Source organism: Stenella coeruleoalba (genome assembly GCF_951394435.1).
Source record: "Stenella coeruleoalba genome assembly, chromosome: 17".
Taxonomy (NCBI): Eukaryota; Metazoa; Chordata; class Mammalia; order Artiodactyla; family Delphinidae; genus Stenella; species Stenella coeruleoalba.
In genome coordinates, this window is record NC_137163.1 from 74,483,157 (window position 1) to 74,501,672 (window position 18,516).

The 18,516-nt window shown below is 42.7% G+C and overlaps 1 protein-coding gene across 2 annotated transcripts in view; it reads left to right on the top strand.

The window, feature by feature from the left end:
- The first annotated feature begins 9,269 nt into the window (after positions 1–9,269).
- The window catches only part of NSMAF (neutral sphingomyelinase activation associated factor), a 126,952-nt gene continuing 117,705 nt past the window's right edge, over positions 9,270–18,516 (top strand). The window contains exon 1 of one of the 2 annotated variants that reach the window (XM_079902354.1): positions 9,270–9,832. In XM_079902354.1, coding sequence (XP_079758480.1) covers positions 9,612–9,832 — 221 coding nt within the window. In that variant the 5' untranslated portion in view covers positions 9,270–9,611. The remainder of the gene's footprint in view (positions 9,833–18,516) is intronic. The other variant, XM_079902353.1, reaches the window with a different exon arrangement.

The following is an 18,516-nucleotide window of genomic DNA, read 5'->3' on the forward strand; positions in this document are numbered from 1 at the left end:
AAGGGTTACATTTATCCCACCAGAAATCAAGAGGTGACTTGAGACCAACAGAGAGTGAGCCAGGGATGTGTTCCGAAGGGAAGCCTTGGACTTGACGGCAGCCATCGCAGGCTCTCCGTAGCTGAGTCGTCTCTTAAAAGGGTAGCAACAGTGAAATAAAGCACGAACAAATTTGGCTTCTAAGGCTTTCCTTGCATTTAGTTCCCATATGTTTTTAGAAACCCAACTAGCTCAAATGATCTCTAACTTCTCCAAAGTCATAGAAATAAAATGCTATCAGTGAGGTTTGAACCGTTTATGAGGACACAGGTGCCTGAAAAGTCAATAGAGTTATCGAAACCATTGTAATAATAGAGTAATCTGGACGTCTCCCACAGTGCAGGGCTGGATGTGTTATTCTCCACGCTACCAGATGCAAAGCCGAATGTTCCAGGTTCATAAAAGATGCATCTAGACCTGCCCCATATTCATAAACAATATTTGCAGGCATGAATTTTCCATTTCTTGTAATATCAGAGCTGTGATAAAGTAGCAAAACGACTCTCCTAGACCATGGTTAAAAGAAGATAAACCTGTATAATTAACATCGGCCACTTCCCTGAGATAAGGGAGGTTTTGTGGGTTTTGTCATGATTAAGTTGACACAGTGTGGGAAAAGCAGATGTAAGCCCAAAATGTGAGGTCAGTTCAGTTTCTCAAGGTGTTCGTATCGTGCATAAAAAGATAGGCTATTTAGCAGTGATGATTTTATGATCAAATCGTTTCCATCTGTTCTATAACAGTGGATAAAGTTATTTAAAAAGAAAAGAAGTAAAGTCAAAATAAAAGATTTTAAAACTAGCCTGAGAGCATTGGTATATGAATACCAAAAAGGGTGCCTTAGACTTTCATATAAAATTCAGCTAACTCATGTGCTTTGGGCCCCAACCAAGGGATGTTAGCTACCAGAAGAATCACAATGGACACAGGCTAGGCCCGCAGAGTTCCCAAGCCTAGATCATAAAGGCAAGGGACACACCAGGGTACAGTCACTCTGGGTTTAGAGATCTAGGATCTCATTTACTAAGGGATCAAGATATCTCATATCCATTTTTTAATGGTCACAATATAATATTAATGATGACTTCATTTATTATGTATTTTTTTACTATTGGCTAATCAATAAGGCACTGTGCTAAGCACTTGTACACATGGATTTTTAAAAATGTAACTCTTAAAAAAATACGAGGTAGGTACTATTACTGTTTCCATTTGACATATGAAGAAACTGATACTTAGAAAGGGTAACTAGGAGGTGAAATTTACTATTTGTTTGATCTATTTAGAGTCACCAGGATCTACACCCTGGCAGACTGGCTATTAGAGCCCCAAGTTTCAAAATACCCCCTAGGAATGGAAGTGTGTGTACACTGAAATAAATAAATAAATAAATATGTAATTTTTGGGGGGGTCAAACCGTGTGGCTTACAGAATCTCAGTTCCCCGACCAGGGATCGAACACGGGGCCACATCAGTGAAAGTGTGAAAGTGCTAAGTCCTAACCACTGGACCACCAGGGAATTCCCTGAAATATATATTTTTAATAAATATATATATATACTTTTTTTCCCCTGCAATGTCTTGTCATAAGTAGAAGTTCTCTTTAGAAAGAACTGCTAAAGCATCTTGAGCTACTCTGGGTGAGCCTTTCATTTTGAAGCCTAATGAATATCCCAACTTACTCTTTCCTTTTACCATCAATCTCTCCTATTTCTCATGTCCAAGATGTCCTCCTTTACAAGGTATCAAAACACACGTGGCCAAATCAAACACAACAAAATTTCCAAGAACTCTGAATTTACAGAGCCCTGTGGCTGGGAGCAGACTTGCAGGGCTGTGGGCATAGCATTTAGCCAACCAGACAGGATGCCTCTTTCCCTCACTTCCAACTCTTTCCTTTTTTAAAAAATAAATTTATTTATTTATTTTTGGCTGCGTTGGGTCTTCGTTGCTGCGCGCAGGCTTTCTGTAGTTGAGGCGAGTGGGGTCTACTCTTCATTGTGGTGTGTGGGCTTCTCATTGCAGTGGCTTTTCTTGTTGCGGAGCACAGCCTCTAGGCACACGGACTTCATTAGTTGTGGCACACAGGCTCAGTAGTTGTGGCACGTGGGCTCAGTAGTTGTGGCTCACAGGCTCAGTAGTTGTGGCTCACGGGCTTAGTTGCTACACAGCATGTGGGATCTTCCCGGACCAGGGATTGAACCCGTGTCCCCTGCATTGGCAGGTGAACTCTTAACCACTGAGTCACCAGGGAAGCCCCCTCACTTCCAACTCTTAACACATACAGGCACCTTCTCTCTTACTAGAGGAATTAGAGGAATTGGAGATGTCCTTCCAGTTAGGCCTGTTTGTCTGCAGGCCACATCTTGAAAATAAGCTTGACTTAGATCCAGTGGAATAGTCCAATAGAGGAGAAGGCAGAGGTCTGGCTGAAGAGCAAGGGCTGGATTTCCTTTCTGTAACCTTGAGTAAGCTGTTAAACATCCGGGGATGACAGCAAGATGCAAGGAGAATACTGAAAATTACAGTCAATCTGCCAAGTGTTACAATCCACACACCACACGCTGCACTCACTACCTGGAAACACTCCTGTCTGCACAGCAGAAGGAGGGTCTGGAGGGAACCCCGGGGCCTCAGTGTTGACCCGGAGGGCAGCCGTCGTGTTACGGGGAGTCACACCAGACTGCATCTGGGACTGAGCCAACTGTGGTTTTTAGGAGTGTGGAGGCAATGAAGCAGAAAGCTGGGTTCAAGACTGTGTTCTCATTATCACACATGTGATTTGGAGAAAATAACCTTTCAAAACCTCACTTTTCTCATCTGTACAATAGGGACACTAATCTCCTTCTCACAGAAATTTTGTGACTATGAAAGTAGGCAGTGCATGAAAAATTAAGAGAAATTCTGGCATGTGGGACATATTTTATAATGTTCCTTTTTTTTTTCTTTTGTTTTACTGTGATAAACCAGCATTGGCCTATTTTCCCCTCAGTGAATCACACTGACTGAATGCTTTGGCGTCATAACAACACAGACTTTATCTTCCTTTCACACAACTACTTAGTGGCTCTTACTTATGTTTAAAATAAAGGAGAGATCAACTTTGAATATGTTTTTAATAAGTAAGCCCCAGTGGTAGTAATTACTTTGGTCCTGACTGTTGAATAAATTTGTACAGATAAAAAAAAGGTATTGAGCAAATTTTTTTTATCTGTTCGAAATTATTCAACAGTTAAAAGAAAGAGGTACAAATGAACATAGCTACAAAACAGTAGTAGAGTCGCAGATGTAGAAAGTATACTTATGGTTACCAGGAGGTAAGGCGGGGAGGGATAAATTGGAAGATTGGGATTGACATGTACACACTGCTATATTTAAAAAGGATAACCAACAAGGACCTACTGTACAGCACAGGGAACTCTGCTCAATATTCTGTAATAACCTATATAGGAAAAGAATTTGAAAAAGAATAGATACATGTATATGTATAACTGAATCACTTTGCTGTACACTTGAAACTAACACAACATTGTAAATCAACTATACTCCAATAAAAATTAAATATATATATATAGAGAGAGAGAGAGAGAGAGAGTGCATATTATGGACAGCAACTCTATTTTTTAAACCCAAATATTTAAAAATTTTAATAATCCTACCAGTTTTTGAAAATTCGGCAGAAAAGATTTTCTTCTCTAAAATTGATAAGACCCTGTAGGTTACTTTTAGCTTTTCAGAAATAGGACTACATGAATAAAAGATGTTCGTCTGAAATATTTTTGTCCTCAAGGGCAAAAAAAGAGAAACCACATCCTAACTTTGCCTGCACCCTCCTCTGGGACCCAGTGCCTGGTACCTAGTACTGGCCTGTAGAGGGCGCTGAGCAGTGTACCCCACATGCACTTGACTACCGTTTCACCAAGCAACCTCCCCTTGCATTTTTTTTTTTTTTTTTTTTTCTTTTTTTGCGGTACGCGGGCCTCTCACTGTCGGGGCCTCTCCCGTTGTGGAGCACAGGCTCCGGACGCGCAGGCTTAGTGGCCATGGCTCACGGGCCCAGCCGCTCCGCGGCATGTGGGATCTTCCCAGACTGGGGCACGAACCCGTGTCCCCTGCATCGGCAGGCGGATTCTCAACCACTGCACCACCAGGGAAGCCCTCCCCTTGCATTTTTATCTCCCCAAACCTATTCACTTTCCAACATACTCTCCAATAATCCTTTCCCTGCTACTGAACTCACCTTCTTCAACTTCTACAGTCTGAACACACATTCAGTGCTCTGTCAGCCACTGTTGATCTTAGCAATTCAGCCTTGTCGTCCCCAAGCAGATTATAAATTCCTCAGTGGTAGAGACTATACCCTTCTTTTACCCACCACCAATCAGACATGACTTAATTGTTAAGTGCTTGTACTCTGAAATGGGGCAGTCTGGGTTCAAACCCCAGCTTCCCACTTGGTAACTGTGACCTTGAGCAAATTGCAGGAATAATAAAAGTACTTTGCCTCGTGGGGTTGTTGTGATTTAATAACATGAAATTTTAGGAAAGGGCCCAGCTTATCACAAGTGCTGTGTAATTTTTAGCATTTGTTATCGTGCTGGGCCACATATTTAAGTCTCTTAGATCTCTGTATCGGTGAACATGAGAAGTGGTAGATGAGATGACGTGTGGGATGAATAGTTGGTTCTGCACCGATCGTGTGGGAACACAGAGGAAAAGATGGTCCCTGATATCCAGAAGCTTACAGTCACCCCGTCATTTATGGAGTAGAGAGAGCACCTCATGGATAAGAGCTACGTGAGACTCATTTCTGCTTCTCGTCCAGTCCACGGCACATGGTAGGTATTCAACAGATGCCTGTTGAATTAAGCAATCAGTGGACTGTGGAAGGAAGTCCATTCGGTAGATACCTACAAAGACACACCGCTGCTACGCGATGGTCCAAGGACAACTGTGAAATGAGAAACCTCACTGAACTGAAAAACATGGTGGCCATCAAATTCACCATCTCAGCAGCTCTTGCTTGGCTCCATTTTTGTCCTTGGATTGGTTTCTGCCCAGACTGACTGGTATGAAATTAGCAAGCCTAGAGCATCATGATGATGGTGGCAAAGATCACAGGGACCACACTCCAGGATCATAGCATCACCACCTTCTCTCATAGCTCCACCCTGGCCTACCAGGCCTCCCCATCCATGAGACCTTCTAACTGGGCCCCAGCTTGGAGTTGCCCTCTCCGTTAAACCATCTAAGGCTGAGGACCCAGCCAATGTAGGTTTCTGAGTTGAGCCTGAGTTGTCACTCACTTCCCCCCTTACCTGTCCTGAGAAGATGGCTTTAGGCTTGATTTCTGAAGTCAGCTTCCCACACACCTCTCTACCCTGTGTGCCCCAGTCTCAGGAAATAGTATAGTGACCCATCTTCCTCTGATCTCCTCCCCCACCCTGGCAACTTCTTCCTTCTTCCTGAATCCCACCCATCTTTGACCCCTGCTACCAGTCGACAAACCTCTCTAGTTGTACTTCTTTCCTGAACCCCTAACTGGATCCCATCATTGTCTTTGCTCTGTCCACCGAAGAAGACACATCTGGATCCTTCGGTGCTGGTTATTGACAGAAACCGTGACTTAACATTGAGTTTTTTAGATACCATGCTATGCCTACCTGAATCTCCAATTTCACCCAGGCCACTCCCAAGCATTAATGGCAGCCCAGTGAGTGAATCTCATGAGAGGCCATAGTTCCTTCCCTATATTCCTGCCTCAACACGGAATCCTAACATGTAACAACTAGAGCAGGGTCCTACCCCAATGGCCCCTTTGCTAGAGTCCCAGGGGTGGAGAATGTCCGAAAGCCCGGAGCCAAATTTTTACTCATAGGCTCTCACTATGAATGTCGTTTCCCTAATACTTAGCGTCCATGGTACTTTGGCTTTTTTTTTTTTTTTCTGGTCATGTCATTCAGTAAGAATAAAATGTTGCTGAGAATGATATAGAAATCTTTTTTTGTTTCTTCAAGGTTATGGATATACCATAATACATTTATATACTTATTATCTCTGGATGAATATTTTTATGGCTTCCAAACTTTTTTGTTGTAAACTACTCTGCAATAAACAACCTTTTACATACAAATTTGCACATGTCCACTTATTTCCTTAGGGTGTATGTATGAAAGTGGAATTGTGTAGTCAAAATATGTTATCATTTTTAGGGCTTTGATATATTTGATATGTGTAGTCTTTCAGAAAGGGTGTACCAGTTCAGAACTCCATCAGGGTATGTACGAGCCATAGAATTCTAAGACTAATAGAGCCTCGGGAATCACCTGCCTAATCTTTTACTTTGAAGGTAAGGATACTAAGACCAGAAATGGTTAGCCATTTACCTAAAGATGGAACTCAAAGTGTAAATTTTGACCTATGCATTTTTTTAACATCTTTATTGGAGTATAATTGCTCTACAATGGTATGTTAGTTTCTGCTGTATAACAAAGTGAATCAGCTCTACGTATACATATATCCCCATATCCCCTCCCTCTTGCGTCTCCCTCCACCCTCCCTATTGACCTATGCATTTTTATGACACTTTTCCTTGTCTTCTAGCACACTGCTATCATTACAGATTAAGCAACCAGAATTGTGAATTTAAGGATCTAAAGGTGGACAGCGAATTCTGTGTTTACACCATCACTCCTATTTCTAAATTTTAATATTTCATAGCACATTATAAACTCACGAAATGGAGTTTCAATATTCAAGGAAGATCCCAAGCTTTCACTTATCAAGAAGGAAATTCTACTTGGAAAACTGCCTGAGCTTAATCCATGGTGCTGCCTTCTGATCTCTCTCTTTCAAAACCATCTGCTTTATTGATGGACAGGGCTGGGCTCAGAAACCAGATGTGTTTTCCAAAGAAGTTGCAGTTATTCTAAAGGACAGAATGTCTGACACATGACAACAGGCAGGAATTTTCTTGTTTATATTAGTTGTTAAATGTGGAACAAATCGACAATATGTCTCTCCTTAAAAATACTTTGGCAGGCTGTAGCTCTTTTCTATTTACAAATCTTTGCTGACATAATTATAAGATTGCTTGCCTTAAATATCTTACTCTGAAGTTAGCTAGCCTGTAGCTCCCACAGCGCAGCCCAGAATTCTGTGTGCTCTTGTGGAAATTTTCACAAATACAGCACTAATAGCAAACAAATGTGCCTTCTCGTTTTTGCCCTCACATAATAGGGCTCAAGGACCGAAAGAATAACTGGATGGAGCAAGTTTCTGATGATCACAAACATTTTGAAGTTTAAGAAAATAGAGTAAATTAATTCTATACATTAATTCAACAAATATTTATTGAATCTTAATTATATATCAAGTCCTCTGCCAGACAATAAAGCTACAATACAAAGGTGAACAAAACAGATGTGAACATAACTTACAGTGATGGAGTTTTCTTCTTTGGGGGTTTTCCATTGCTTTGCTTAAGTCTATTATAAAGAACTTTATCAATTTAGCTTTGGTTTCCTCGCAGTGCCAAATATAACATCATAAACCTTTAATCAATCCTCAGTGAGGTCTGTGGTGGACCTCTCTCTTGCAGCCTAAAAGCTTGAAAGTATCATGCATGTTCTACTCTGTCAGGTAGAAAGTACACAGGACTTTAGAAAAGAACAGATGTGACAGTTTTATTTCCCCCCGAGTCTATTCCAGTAAGACCAACAATATCCCATTCATTGATGCCAACCTTGATCTGCATAGAATGGAGAATCCATTCTAAGCTAAGATGGAATCTTGGTACAAAGATTCGGCTTATTATACACTGTCAGGAATCTGTAATTCCAAAATATGTTCAGTAGGTCTTGACTGATTCATGCTTTATTTTAAGTCCTAAAATTTCTTCTAAGAGCTCTCTCTATCCTGTAACAAGTTGTTTTCTTCCACAAAATGTCCTTTTAAAGGTCATTTGCACTCAGGCCAATGAGCAAACGTTTTACAGGCTCAGGCTACGGCATAACCAGGCAAATTATCCCTTGACTTTAATCCAGAAAATTTCATTTTGGTATATCCTTTAGAAGAGCTAACAACCTCCCTTCCCCCGACCTTACTCCTCCAATAAATCCATACAAGACCAAACAGACAGGGTTCTAGGTCTGAAGAGTTCCAGAAGCCTCCTGATCTGCTTATCTCCCTTTCAATCGTGATGCCCAGAAATGCACTATTAAAGGTCACGCTTCAGTGTTTCATTTTTTTAATGTCTTCAGTTGAGTTTCCTATAAGAATAAGTCCCCATTCATTCATTTTTCATTTATTCAACAGATATTAGGAGGAACGTTTTTATATACCAGGCGCTATACTCCTTTTTAGTGTTCAGAGTGATTTAAGAATCAATGTGTGGCAATAACCTATAATGGAAAAGAATCTGAAAAAGAATATATATATGAATCACTTTGCTGTATACCTGAAACTAACACAACATTATAAATCAACTATACTTCAATTAAAAAAAAAAAAAGGAATCGATGTGTCCACACAGCTCATACACGACAGCACACAGGGTCAGACTGTCAGGGCAGATGCACGTGGAATCAGAGATCTGGCCCAGCCTCAAGCTTTAGTAATAATTTCAAGGATACAGGTCACTGTGAGTCACAGACAAAGCAGAGAGAGAGGTCTGTCACCCTCATGCGGCTCTCTGGGGCCTTCCGGGCCATAGCAGGCATCCTCTAGTCACATTAACATCTGAAATCTGTAAGCTACGTAAGAGGTTTGCATCACTGACACAAGAGGAGCACCGTCTCAGGCAGGAAGTTTTTCCAGCTCGGAGAGTTGCACAGCTGCTGTGAGGGATTCCAGGGGTTCCAGGGATGCCATGTCCCATATATCTGTAGATTCCAGATTTGTTTACCACAGCAGTCCTAAAAAACATTTAGCTTATTTGTCAGGGATGTCATTAGCGTGTTTACACAACGATTACAAAGAGGTCCCATAGGAAGAGAATGGATTGCAAACCTACTGCTTCATCTATGCGTTTCCCATACCCAACAGGAGACCAGCTCCAAAAGGGAGACAGTGTGACCCACCCTTTCCAAACTCGGGCCCAATAAGGGTCCTGCTGCCCGGTATCGTTGGCACCAATAGAACGAGACCAAGTTGGGTTCAGAAGCAAAGGAAAGCTTTATTCTTTGATCAAAGAATGTACAGGTGGGAGCTCTCTAGATAGAGCACAGGTTCTCTGGACTGGCTGTGGGCGGGGCTGCTTTGTAGGTCAGAGGGGAGGGGGCGGGGTTTCTGGGGGAAGGACACTGTGCGCAGCCCCCCCGCCCCTGTCCTCAGCGGCCGCCGCCATCTTGAATTCACCTTTTTGCCCTAGAAACTCGCGTGGGAAGGGCTGGGGCCGGGGCTCGGCCTCGGCACAAGGCAGCCTGGGAGCAAGTGAAGCTAAACTAACACCAAGGAAAAAAAAAAGGTTAGACTTAATTTTATTAGCCAGGTTCTGTCTTCATCCCGCGGAAACTGTTACCGGGCTTTGTGGTGAGGATGGCGGGCCACCAGACAGCTGCGGGGTAGAGTTGATGACTTCTGTCCGCCACTGGCCTCGACAGATCACACGGCACCGTAGTGCTATTTGCACGGGCGCTGAGAGAGGAGAAGCTGCGCACTGTGACATTTCGTGGGGATTTTGCGAGACGTTTTCCGCAGCGGAATCCCCAGCGCCCCGAGTTGCAGAGCCGCCACTCCCCGCCCGGAGCACCGAGCGCCCCTGCGGGGCAGGCCTGAGGCTGAGCGTTTGCAGGTAGGAGCTCATTTAATTCCCGAGCCCTGAGGGCGGATACTCACACCGCTTCTGAGCCCCGGAGGCTCGGAGAAGTCACACATCTGCTCCCCGAGGTGGCCAGCGGCCCACCCAGGTCAAGGTCAAGGTCAAGGTCTCAATCACCACCCTCCCCAAATGTGTGTGTGTGGGGGGGCGGGGGAAACAAGGAGGAGGTGGCTCAGATGCTCCGGGGGCCCTTTACTGTCCTGAGGACCCCGAAGCTGCAGGAGAGAATCCGCCCCAAAGAGCCAGCTCCCTTTCTAGATCATTCTCTGGTGGCACCCACATACCAAACAGTCCACTTTTCTGGGGAGAACTCAGGTTAAAGAGTTCTGTAGAGCGCAGTGCCTGTGTGGGCCTAGATGGGAGCTGGCAAAGGAAGGTCATGGGGAAGCATATTTTGGTCCATGCCAAATCGGGAGCCTTGACTCACCTCCAGAAAGTTCCCAGAAATCGTTCGTAACCTTTCCTATTCAGGCGTCTTCTAAACTGTAAATTCATCAAAAGACACGTTTGAGGGAACAGACATTCCGGGGTGATGCCTAGCAGTACTGTCTCCTGAAAGATATTCAAGGTGCATCTCTGTCCTCTGGTGGACACAATGTTGTGATGGCCTCGGCTGTACACGTGAGAAAAAATAGAAGCTCCTCCGTGTCCGTTCCCCGGGCTAGTGGTGTTTCAGGGCATTTCCTTGATTTCGGAACTCTAGATATTGGATGAACTTATATTACGCTGCAAAAAGCCCTTCTGGCGTTGTTCTGAAGTCTTAAAGAACAGTATAAGGATTTTTTGGAGATAAAAGATAACACTTTTCCAGGACTAATAAGCAAAAAAAGATTTTAATCATATCAATTTCATAATTGAATTTGGGTATATATTTTTTTTTGGCCTGCTGTAATGGAGACAGTTTTTAGAAAGAAATTGGATGTATGCAACCAAGACAAAGAACATTTTGAGGCAACACACATCTGTGGCTACTGAGTGCCTGTTTTGAATTACATTTAAATTGCCTGAGGAGCATTTGGCAAATGGAAAATTTTAAGTTGGTTTAAGCTTTTCCATGGACAATTTAGGTTTTGTACTGTTATTGTTATATCTGTGCTTTTGCATTCAGATCTTTTCAATCAGCCTGGAAAAGAGAGAAACATTGTGTTAAAGGCTTTTTAATGACATAGTAACTCTTCTTGACAAACAGTGGATCTGTTCCATTATCTTATCTGCCAAAAAAGAAATATCTTCCAGGAGAATAATATGTGCTTAATCATGAAAGGCTTCAGCTCTGAAAGCTTCAAATGATAGAATCAGCAACAGAAATAAGTACTCTACATCCCCAAATTAGATGTGTTCTTTTGATTATCTTGCAGTAACATCTGTGGTAACAATACTTTCTGGAAACCACTGCTGATATACTCAAATAGCTTTACTAAGTTGGCCTGGTTTGTCATGTAAAAAAAAATCAGTGACCTAAACAAGCATGGGGTTGCCCCTCCCCTCGCCGTTTGCCCTGTGGCCTTGCTGCCCCACTGGGGGCTGCTGCGAGCTCCGACTCCAGAACAGCCGTCCTCTAATTCTGGTACCTCTCCACAGAGGTGGCTGTAATCCCGGGTACAGTGAGGCCAGTCAGCTCCAGTGAAGCCATCACTACTTTTGTTGCCTTGAGAATAGCAGAATTATACTCAGAAGACAATTTATAAATTAGAAAACGCACCCACTCAGAAGGGTTTTGTTGTCCTGCTTCCAGACAGTTTTTTGTAGACCTTTTCTTATCCCCAAGGCCAGGCAACTTTGCAGGTGAGAACTGTGGTTCCAGAGTTCTAAAGTCCATCTAACCTGGGTAGGCCCAGATCAGGGGTAGCACAAACACGTGGCAGTCTAGGAGTCTTTGACTGTGGACAGGAAATTCTATGATTTGACGTCATTAAGAAACAGAGCCTGTTCTCCCTCTGCATCTGCGGGGTTTTCTGGTCTGGGTTGTGCGTTTATCGAAGCGACATTAATATTACAGCACTAGAAAGGACAGACTCCACTTGGATCAGCCTCAAGCGTTGGTGTTTGTGGAGGGTGGTTTGCCGATTTGGGGAGAGGGTGGTGAGTGGAGAATCTGATGAGAGAAATATTGAACTACCAAAGGTTTGGATTCAGATGTATTCTTGGTTGTCCAGTGGCTGACAGAGGCGAAATTTCTGAGAGGTGTTGAGCTTGTGGGAGACTAAACAGAATGCTGAGAATTTCCACGTCACTGCTTTAGGATTTTTCATTTCTGGCCCTGCTTCACCTCTACACATGGGAGAACCCGTGTTGTGCAGCAGAACTAGAAAGAAGCACTCATCCTTTCAGAACCACCAGGTAGTTTATTATTCACGATCCATCCACATCGGCCCCTAGAGACAGAAAAAGCTGTCCTATATCTTAGGTGAAATATTATCGGTGCTGAGACAGAAGCAGGGGATTTGGTTTCACAATGTTATACTTCATATGGAAAGTGTAGAAATAGAAAACCCTGAACAAATGATATAATCTGAAAATAAATTTCATATACTCGCCCTCTTCCTCCAAAAAAAAATAATAGTAACACAATCAAAATACAGCCAAACAATATTATCCATGAGAAGGATTGCTGTATTCTTATGCGTACCTTATCGGTAAGATTAGCTATAGCTCTTTTTACAGAAAAAAAGAACTTTAATATAAAATCATTTTGATAGCATATTAAGTTTTTAAATAGCATACAAAATTTAGGTTTTGAGTATGCTTACATGTGTTAAAAATAAGTTCACTTTACTCAGAAATCATTTACTCATGTGCAATGCATGGTAAGGAGTTTAATGATGGTGATGGTGGTGATGATGTTTGGAACAGCTGTGGAAGTAGATTCATACATTGATTTTATTTGGTCTGTGTGACAATCCAGATGCAGAAAGATTCCACCCAAACTTGGGGGAAAATGTATGGCCATTCAAAATGAACGGAAATACATTATTTTTGAAAAGGATATTAATAATAATGCAAATGCCTTTTCTATCTGAATTTTGAAAAGCAGAATAAAAATGAAATTCATTAGCAGGTGTTTGTGGAAAACTTAGGTGTTAAAAGCCTGACTTAATTGACTGAAAAACAAAGAGTGCTGGAGTGAATGTGACTTGAGTTAGGGTTTATTTTAATTAAGAAAGAGCTAGCAGTCGGAATGATTTTGAAGGAAACTATGTAATTCGCTGCACTTGAGCAGGGCTAATATGGCCAACTGCCAACATGTGTGCCTGTCTGCAAATGGGCATTTTAAGCAGTGCTTCACCACAGTGCTTATAAGGCTCACCTGAGTCTGTCACAGTTTGGTTGTATTTTTCTTGGTTGCCGTAGGAGCTGATCACAGAGTCCTCAAATCACTAGTTAAAGGTCAATTTGCTATGAATTGACTAAAATTATCTGGGCTAACCATATTGTGGCCCAAGTATTTTGATAATTGGAATTGGGTGAATTGTGTGTTGATATAAACAACTGTGCTACAATTACTCTGAAGATGGTTGATCTCAGAAGCTGTAGAGACATGTGCGTTCTCATCCTGCAAATCACACTTGGGAATCAAGAACGTTACTGAGTTGTGGCTGGTCAACTCCAAGGTTCTGAATGATACAGCTGTCTTTTTGCTTTAGATTCCCAACTTTCGGCAGTAAAATCAATTAAACATACTTCCTAGAAAACTTTTCTGACTAAAGCAATGCAACTAGTTCCCTGCTTACTGAAATGACTTAGAAAAATGCCTTAGGGCTGAATGTAACTCTGCTCCCTGTTTTTCTATTATTCCCCAGTACTGAAAGAGGGGACTGTTTTCAGGTCATGTTAAAATGCCCCACACATATTTACTGCCACCACTGGGTGTGTGGCCAGGGAATGAGAGCAAAGTCATGGTCGTCTGGAGAAGGCCAAGTACAAACAAGAAATAAAAAGTAACATGCCAGCAACTCTTCTTTCCTTGGCCCAGAAGGAATTTTTAGGCAACAACTCAATGAATTCTCCCACTGCTATTTAGTTTTGTTGTCCATAATAAACTAAGCCAACTGCGGACACGGGGTGAGATCTGGTTTATCCTCTTTGTTACATGACATTCACACAGAGAAGCCATCATAGTTGAAAATGACATTCTACCATTGCTCCAGGAGTCATGGTAAAAAGTGAACCTTGGAATTTGTGATAAAGAAGGAGCATATCTTTAGAGGAGTGAAATCTAATAGCATCTTCCCTCCACGGGACAGACAGAGAATCAAACAGTATCTAAACCCAGTGTGGAGAGGAGTCCAGAGACACACTCTAACCTCACTCGTGGTGATTGAATCCATGGCTTATCCTATTTCGTTACATAGGCTCTTGAGGAAAGAATGAGTTAAGCTTGAAGCCTGGTGCTCCAAATTATTCTTTTTTTTTTCATCTTCTTTGTATATGTCTGTAAACACATACATATCTTTCTTCTTCTGTTTTACCTTACCATTGTGAATGTGTAGTTTAGGTAAAATTAAACATATAAATTGGATAAGTCAGCTTTTATTCTCCCTTATTTATGCTATGCTTAATCAATATGAAAGAGGATCAGGAAATTTCTCTTTGGTGTCGAATAACTACACAATTAAACAGAGTGAGAGGTGGCCATCTAATCTGGTGCAATAACCCCCCTAAGAACTGCCTTATTACAGAGAGACTCTGTTATTGTGCTCAGGGAAATGTCGGAAACAGTGAACGGCTTACAGGGGAAGGGGCACAATATGAGGGAAGACTTTCCTGAGATTGTTCACTTGCTGTGTAAGAGAAGGGTGGCGGCTAGCATCTATTGGCCCCAAGACATAGAGAGCTGCTCTGAGTGCTGAGAACAACTCAATAATCCATCAAAAACTGAACATGCTCTGATGTCCTGGTTTCAAATTCTTATAACTTGTCAACTATATGGGGAGAGGATTGGAAAGGATGAGGGGGCAGAAAAAGTGCTGTAAAGGGGTTTTCACGCATTCCTGAGTGGAGAGATTTAGAGGACAGAACTGGGTCTCACCCTATGCCTTGTCCTGGCCATGTGTTAGGTAAGTCCCAGCAGTTTGTCCCAAGGTATATCTAGCACAGGGGAAAAGAGTGTTTGAAATCAGAATTTACCTCTAGGAGGGAGAGTCGGTTCTAAAAAAGAAATTCCTCTGGAAGGAAGGAGGAATGTGGTACTTATCTCCCAGGTGGTCAGGCATCTAAGGGTACGCCCTTGTCTTGGCTCACATCTGATGTGGGCAGAGATGTGATGACATGAAAGAGGCAAGTTCACACCTGTGACCAGGAAGGAGTGTTTCCTGTGATCAAAAGGAGACAGTTCCAGGGCTTCCCTGGTGGCGCAGTGGTTGAGAGTCTGCCTGCCAATGCAGGGGACACGGGTTCGAGCCCTGGTCTGGGAAGATCCCACATGCCGCGGAGCAACTAGGCCCGTGAGCCACAACTACTGAGCCTGCGCGTCTGGAGCTTGTGCTCCACAACAAGAGAGGCCGCGATAGTGAGAGGCCCGCGCACCGCGATGAAGAGTGGCCCCCGCTTGCCACAACTAGAGAAAGCCCTCGCACAGAAACGAAGACCCAACACAGCCAAAAATAAATAAATAAATAAATAAATAAATAAATAAAAAAAAAAAAAAGGAGACAGTTCCAGAATGGGAGTGTATTTGCAGAAGCTGTCTGGTTATGGAGATCCCAGGCTAATTATTGTAAATAAGCGTTGGGAAACTCAGCCAACCATTATCTTCTTTGGGAGCTACGCAGAGGCCTCACCGTGGACCAGTAGCTCTACTGTTGCACGCTTCTAACTATAGTGCACGTTCCATGGAGAAAGTGACCCCTATGGACTATATCACTGAACCTTCCTGCCCTCCAATGGGTCCCACCAATAGGAGGCAGCCTATAGCAGGACAAAAAAGAGGTCAGGATCTTTCTCTCCTCCTTCTCTGTTTGGTGCCCCAGTGCTGGCAGGCGTTATTACCTTTATAACCACATCTCCCGCCAGACCTCCCCTACTCCATGGCTCCAGCCCTTATAGGCTCTGATAAAGGCTTCAGGCCCTTTAACCATGCTGACACCTTTGTAAAGGATTAAATTAGCTTCAGCTAACTCCGTTTGCTTCTTGCTGTGACCCCAACTGGTACAAAAAGCTTCATTTGCCACTTACTTGCTGACTTGCAAAGCTTCATACCCGCCTTGGGCCCTGTTCTTGTGTTCAGGCCCATATATTTATCCAACAAGTAATCATTGAACACTTATTATTTGTTAGATGTTTTAGTAGGTTTGAAATTTATAGCAGTTAACAAGACAGTTTGCCCTCAAAGAGCTTACAGTCTCGTTCAGAATATGTATAAGGAAAGTCATGTACATGTATATATACGTGTATATGTATAACAACACCATGTTGTTAAAAATGGTGAGTTGTACCTTTGACTATCTAACTGTGTGCCGGGTATTTCTTCCTGGATATCCCACTGGATCTGCACACCCAACATTTATAAGCCTGAGCTCACCTCCCCCTTTTAAGCCGACTTCCCATCCTATTTTGCCTCTCGTTGATAATGACATCAACATGCCATGCACCATTGAACCATTTATCAGAGTTAGAACCCTTGGAGTCACCTTAGAATCCTCCCATTCTCTTTTACTCACCAATTAAATATCCAGTCCTGGAAATTACAGTCCAGAGAGCTCTCACGTAAGTCACATTCTCCTCGTCCCCAGTGCTCAGATCTCCACAGCATTCCTCTCCCTCATTCGTCCTTCACACTGCCACTGTCCGCCTCTGACAACATATAAATGTTATAATTTTATTCTAGTTTTTTATTTGACCCCATTCACAGATGAGGCTAAAATGTATACCCATTACCCTTGTGCAGTGTTGCTAGGAATGTAGAATGGTGCAGCCACTGCGAAAAACAGCATAGACGTTCCTCAAAGGGACTTCCCTGGTGGCGCAGTGGTTAAGAATCCGCCTGCCAATACAGGGGACACGGGTTCGAGCCCTGGTCTGGGAAGATCCCACATGCCGCGGAGCAACTAAGCCCACGAGCCACAACTACTGAAGCCTGTGCGCCTAGAGCCCGTGCTCCGCAACAAGAGAAGCCACCGCAATGAGAAGCCCACGCACCACAACGAAGAGTAGCCCCCGCTTGCCACAACTAGAGAAAGCCCGCGCGCAGCAACGAACACCCAATGCAGCCAAAAATAAATAAATAAATAAATTTATAAAAGAAGTTCCTCAAAAACTTTAAAATAAAACTACCATATGATCCAGCAATTCCACATCTGGATATATACCCAAAAGAATTGAAAGGAGGAGCTTGAGATATTTTTATACCCATGTTTATAGCAGCATTATTCACAATAGTTAAGATATGGAAGCAAGTGTTCGTCAGCAGGTGACTGGGTAAGCAAATGTGGTACAAACACGAGATGGAATTTTCCTCAGCCTTCAAATGAAGGAAATTCTGACAGTGCTGCAACACAGATGAAAGACGTGTTAATCGAAGTAAGCCGGTCACAGAGGGGACAGGTAATTTATGATTCCACCTACGTGAAGTATTTAGAATAGTCTAAATCACCATTCTGGGAAGCAGAGTGGGGGTTGCCAGGGGTTGGATGCAGGGCAGGTGGGGAGTTATTGTTTAGCGGGTTAAGAGTTGCAGTTTTGCAGGATGAAGAGTTCTGGAGATGGGGGTGGTAATGCTTGCACAACATTATGAATGCACTTAATACCACTGAACTATACACTTAAAATAGGTAAGATGTTAAACCTTTCGTTAAGTGTATTTTACCACAACAAAAAAAGATTGTTTTAAAGAAATGTGTATTCCTTTGTATATCTTACAAGGTCTCTTATGATCTGGCCCCTACATATCTAACCGGGCTTGTTTCACCCCAGACCCCTGACCAACTACCGCCTGACCTCTAGCGATGCTAAAGTAATTGTGATTCCACAAACACGAGAGCCACGTTCTCTCTGGTCACGGCACTGACAACATTCTATTTTTCTTTCAAGTCTTGCTCAGATCCTGCCATCTCTGTGAAGTCCTTCCTGTCTTCTAGAGGCATCTGTAATCTCCCCTTACATTTACTTCTCCCAGACACTGCTCTTTTTGTAACTGTTGTCCATCTCCTCGTAAGGCTAATTAATTCCTCACCTGCAGGCACTAAGTCTTTTCTTCTGTGAGTCTGTGACACAGGCATTCAGTAAATATACTTGAGAAACAAATAAATGAACACGTGCTTTATAATTTTCAAATCACATTGGCACCCTTTGTGTCATTCACTCCTCCCCAGGGGTGGCAGCCATTACTAAATAATAAGGAGTTAGCTGGAGCCAATTTGGGTTTTGGGGATTTTTTCCCCCAACTTTATTGAGGAATAATTGACAAATATAATTACATATATTTATTTTTTTAAGTGTACAACGTGATGATTTTATATATATATATCCATTGTGAAATGATTACCAAGATAATTAGCACCTTCATCACCTCACATAGTTAACTCTTCGTGTGTGTGGATAAGAACCCTTAAGATCTGCTCTCAGCAACTTTCAGTTATACAGTGCTGTATTATTAATGATAGACACCATGCTGCATGTTAGATCCTCAGAGTTCATTCTTCTCATAACTGAAAGTTTGT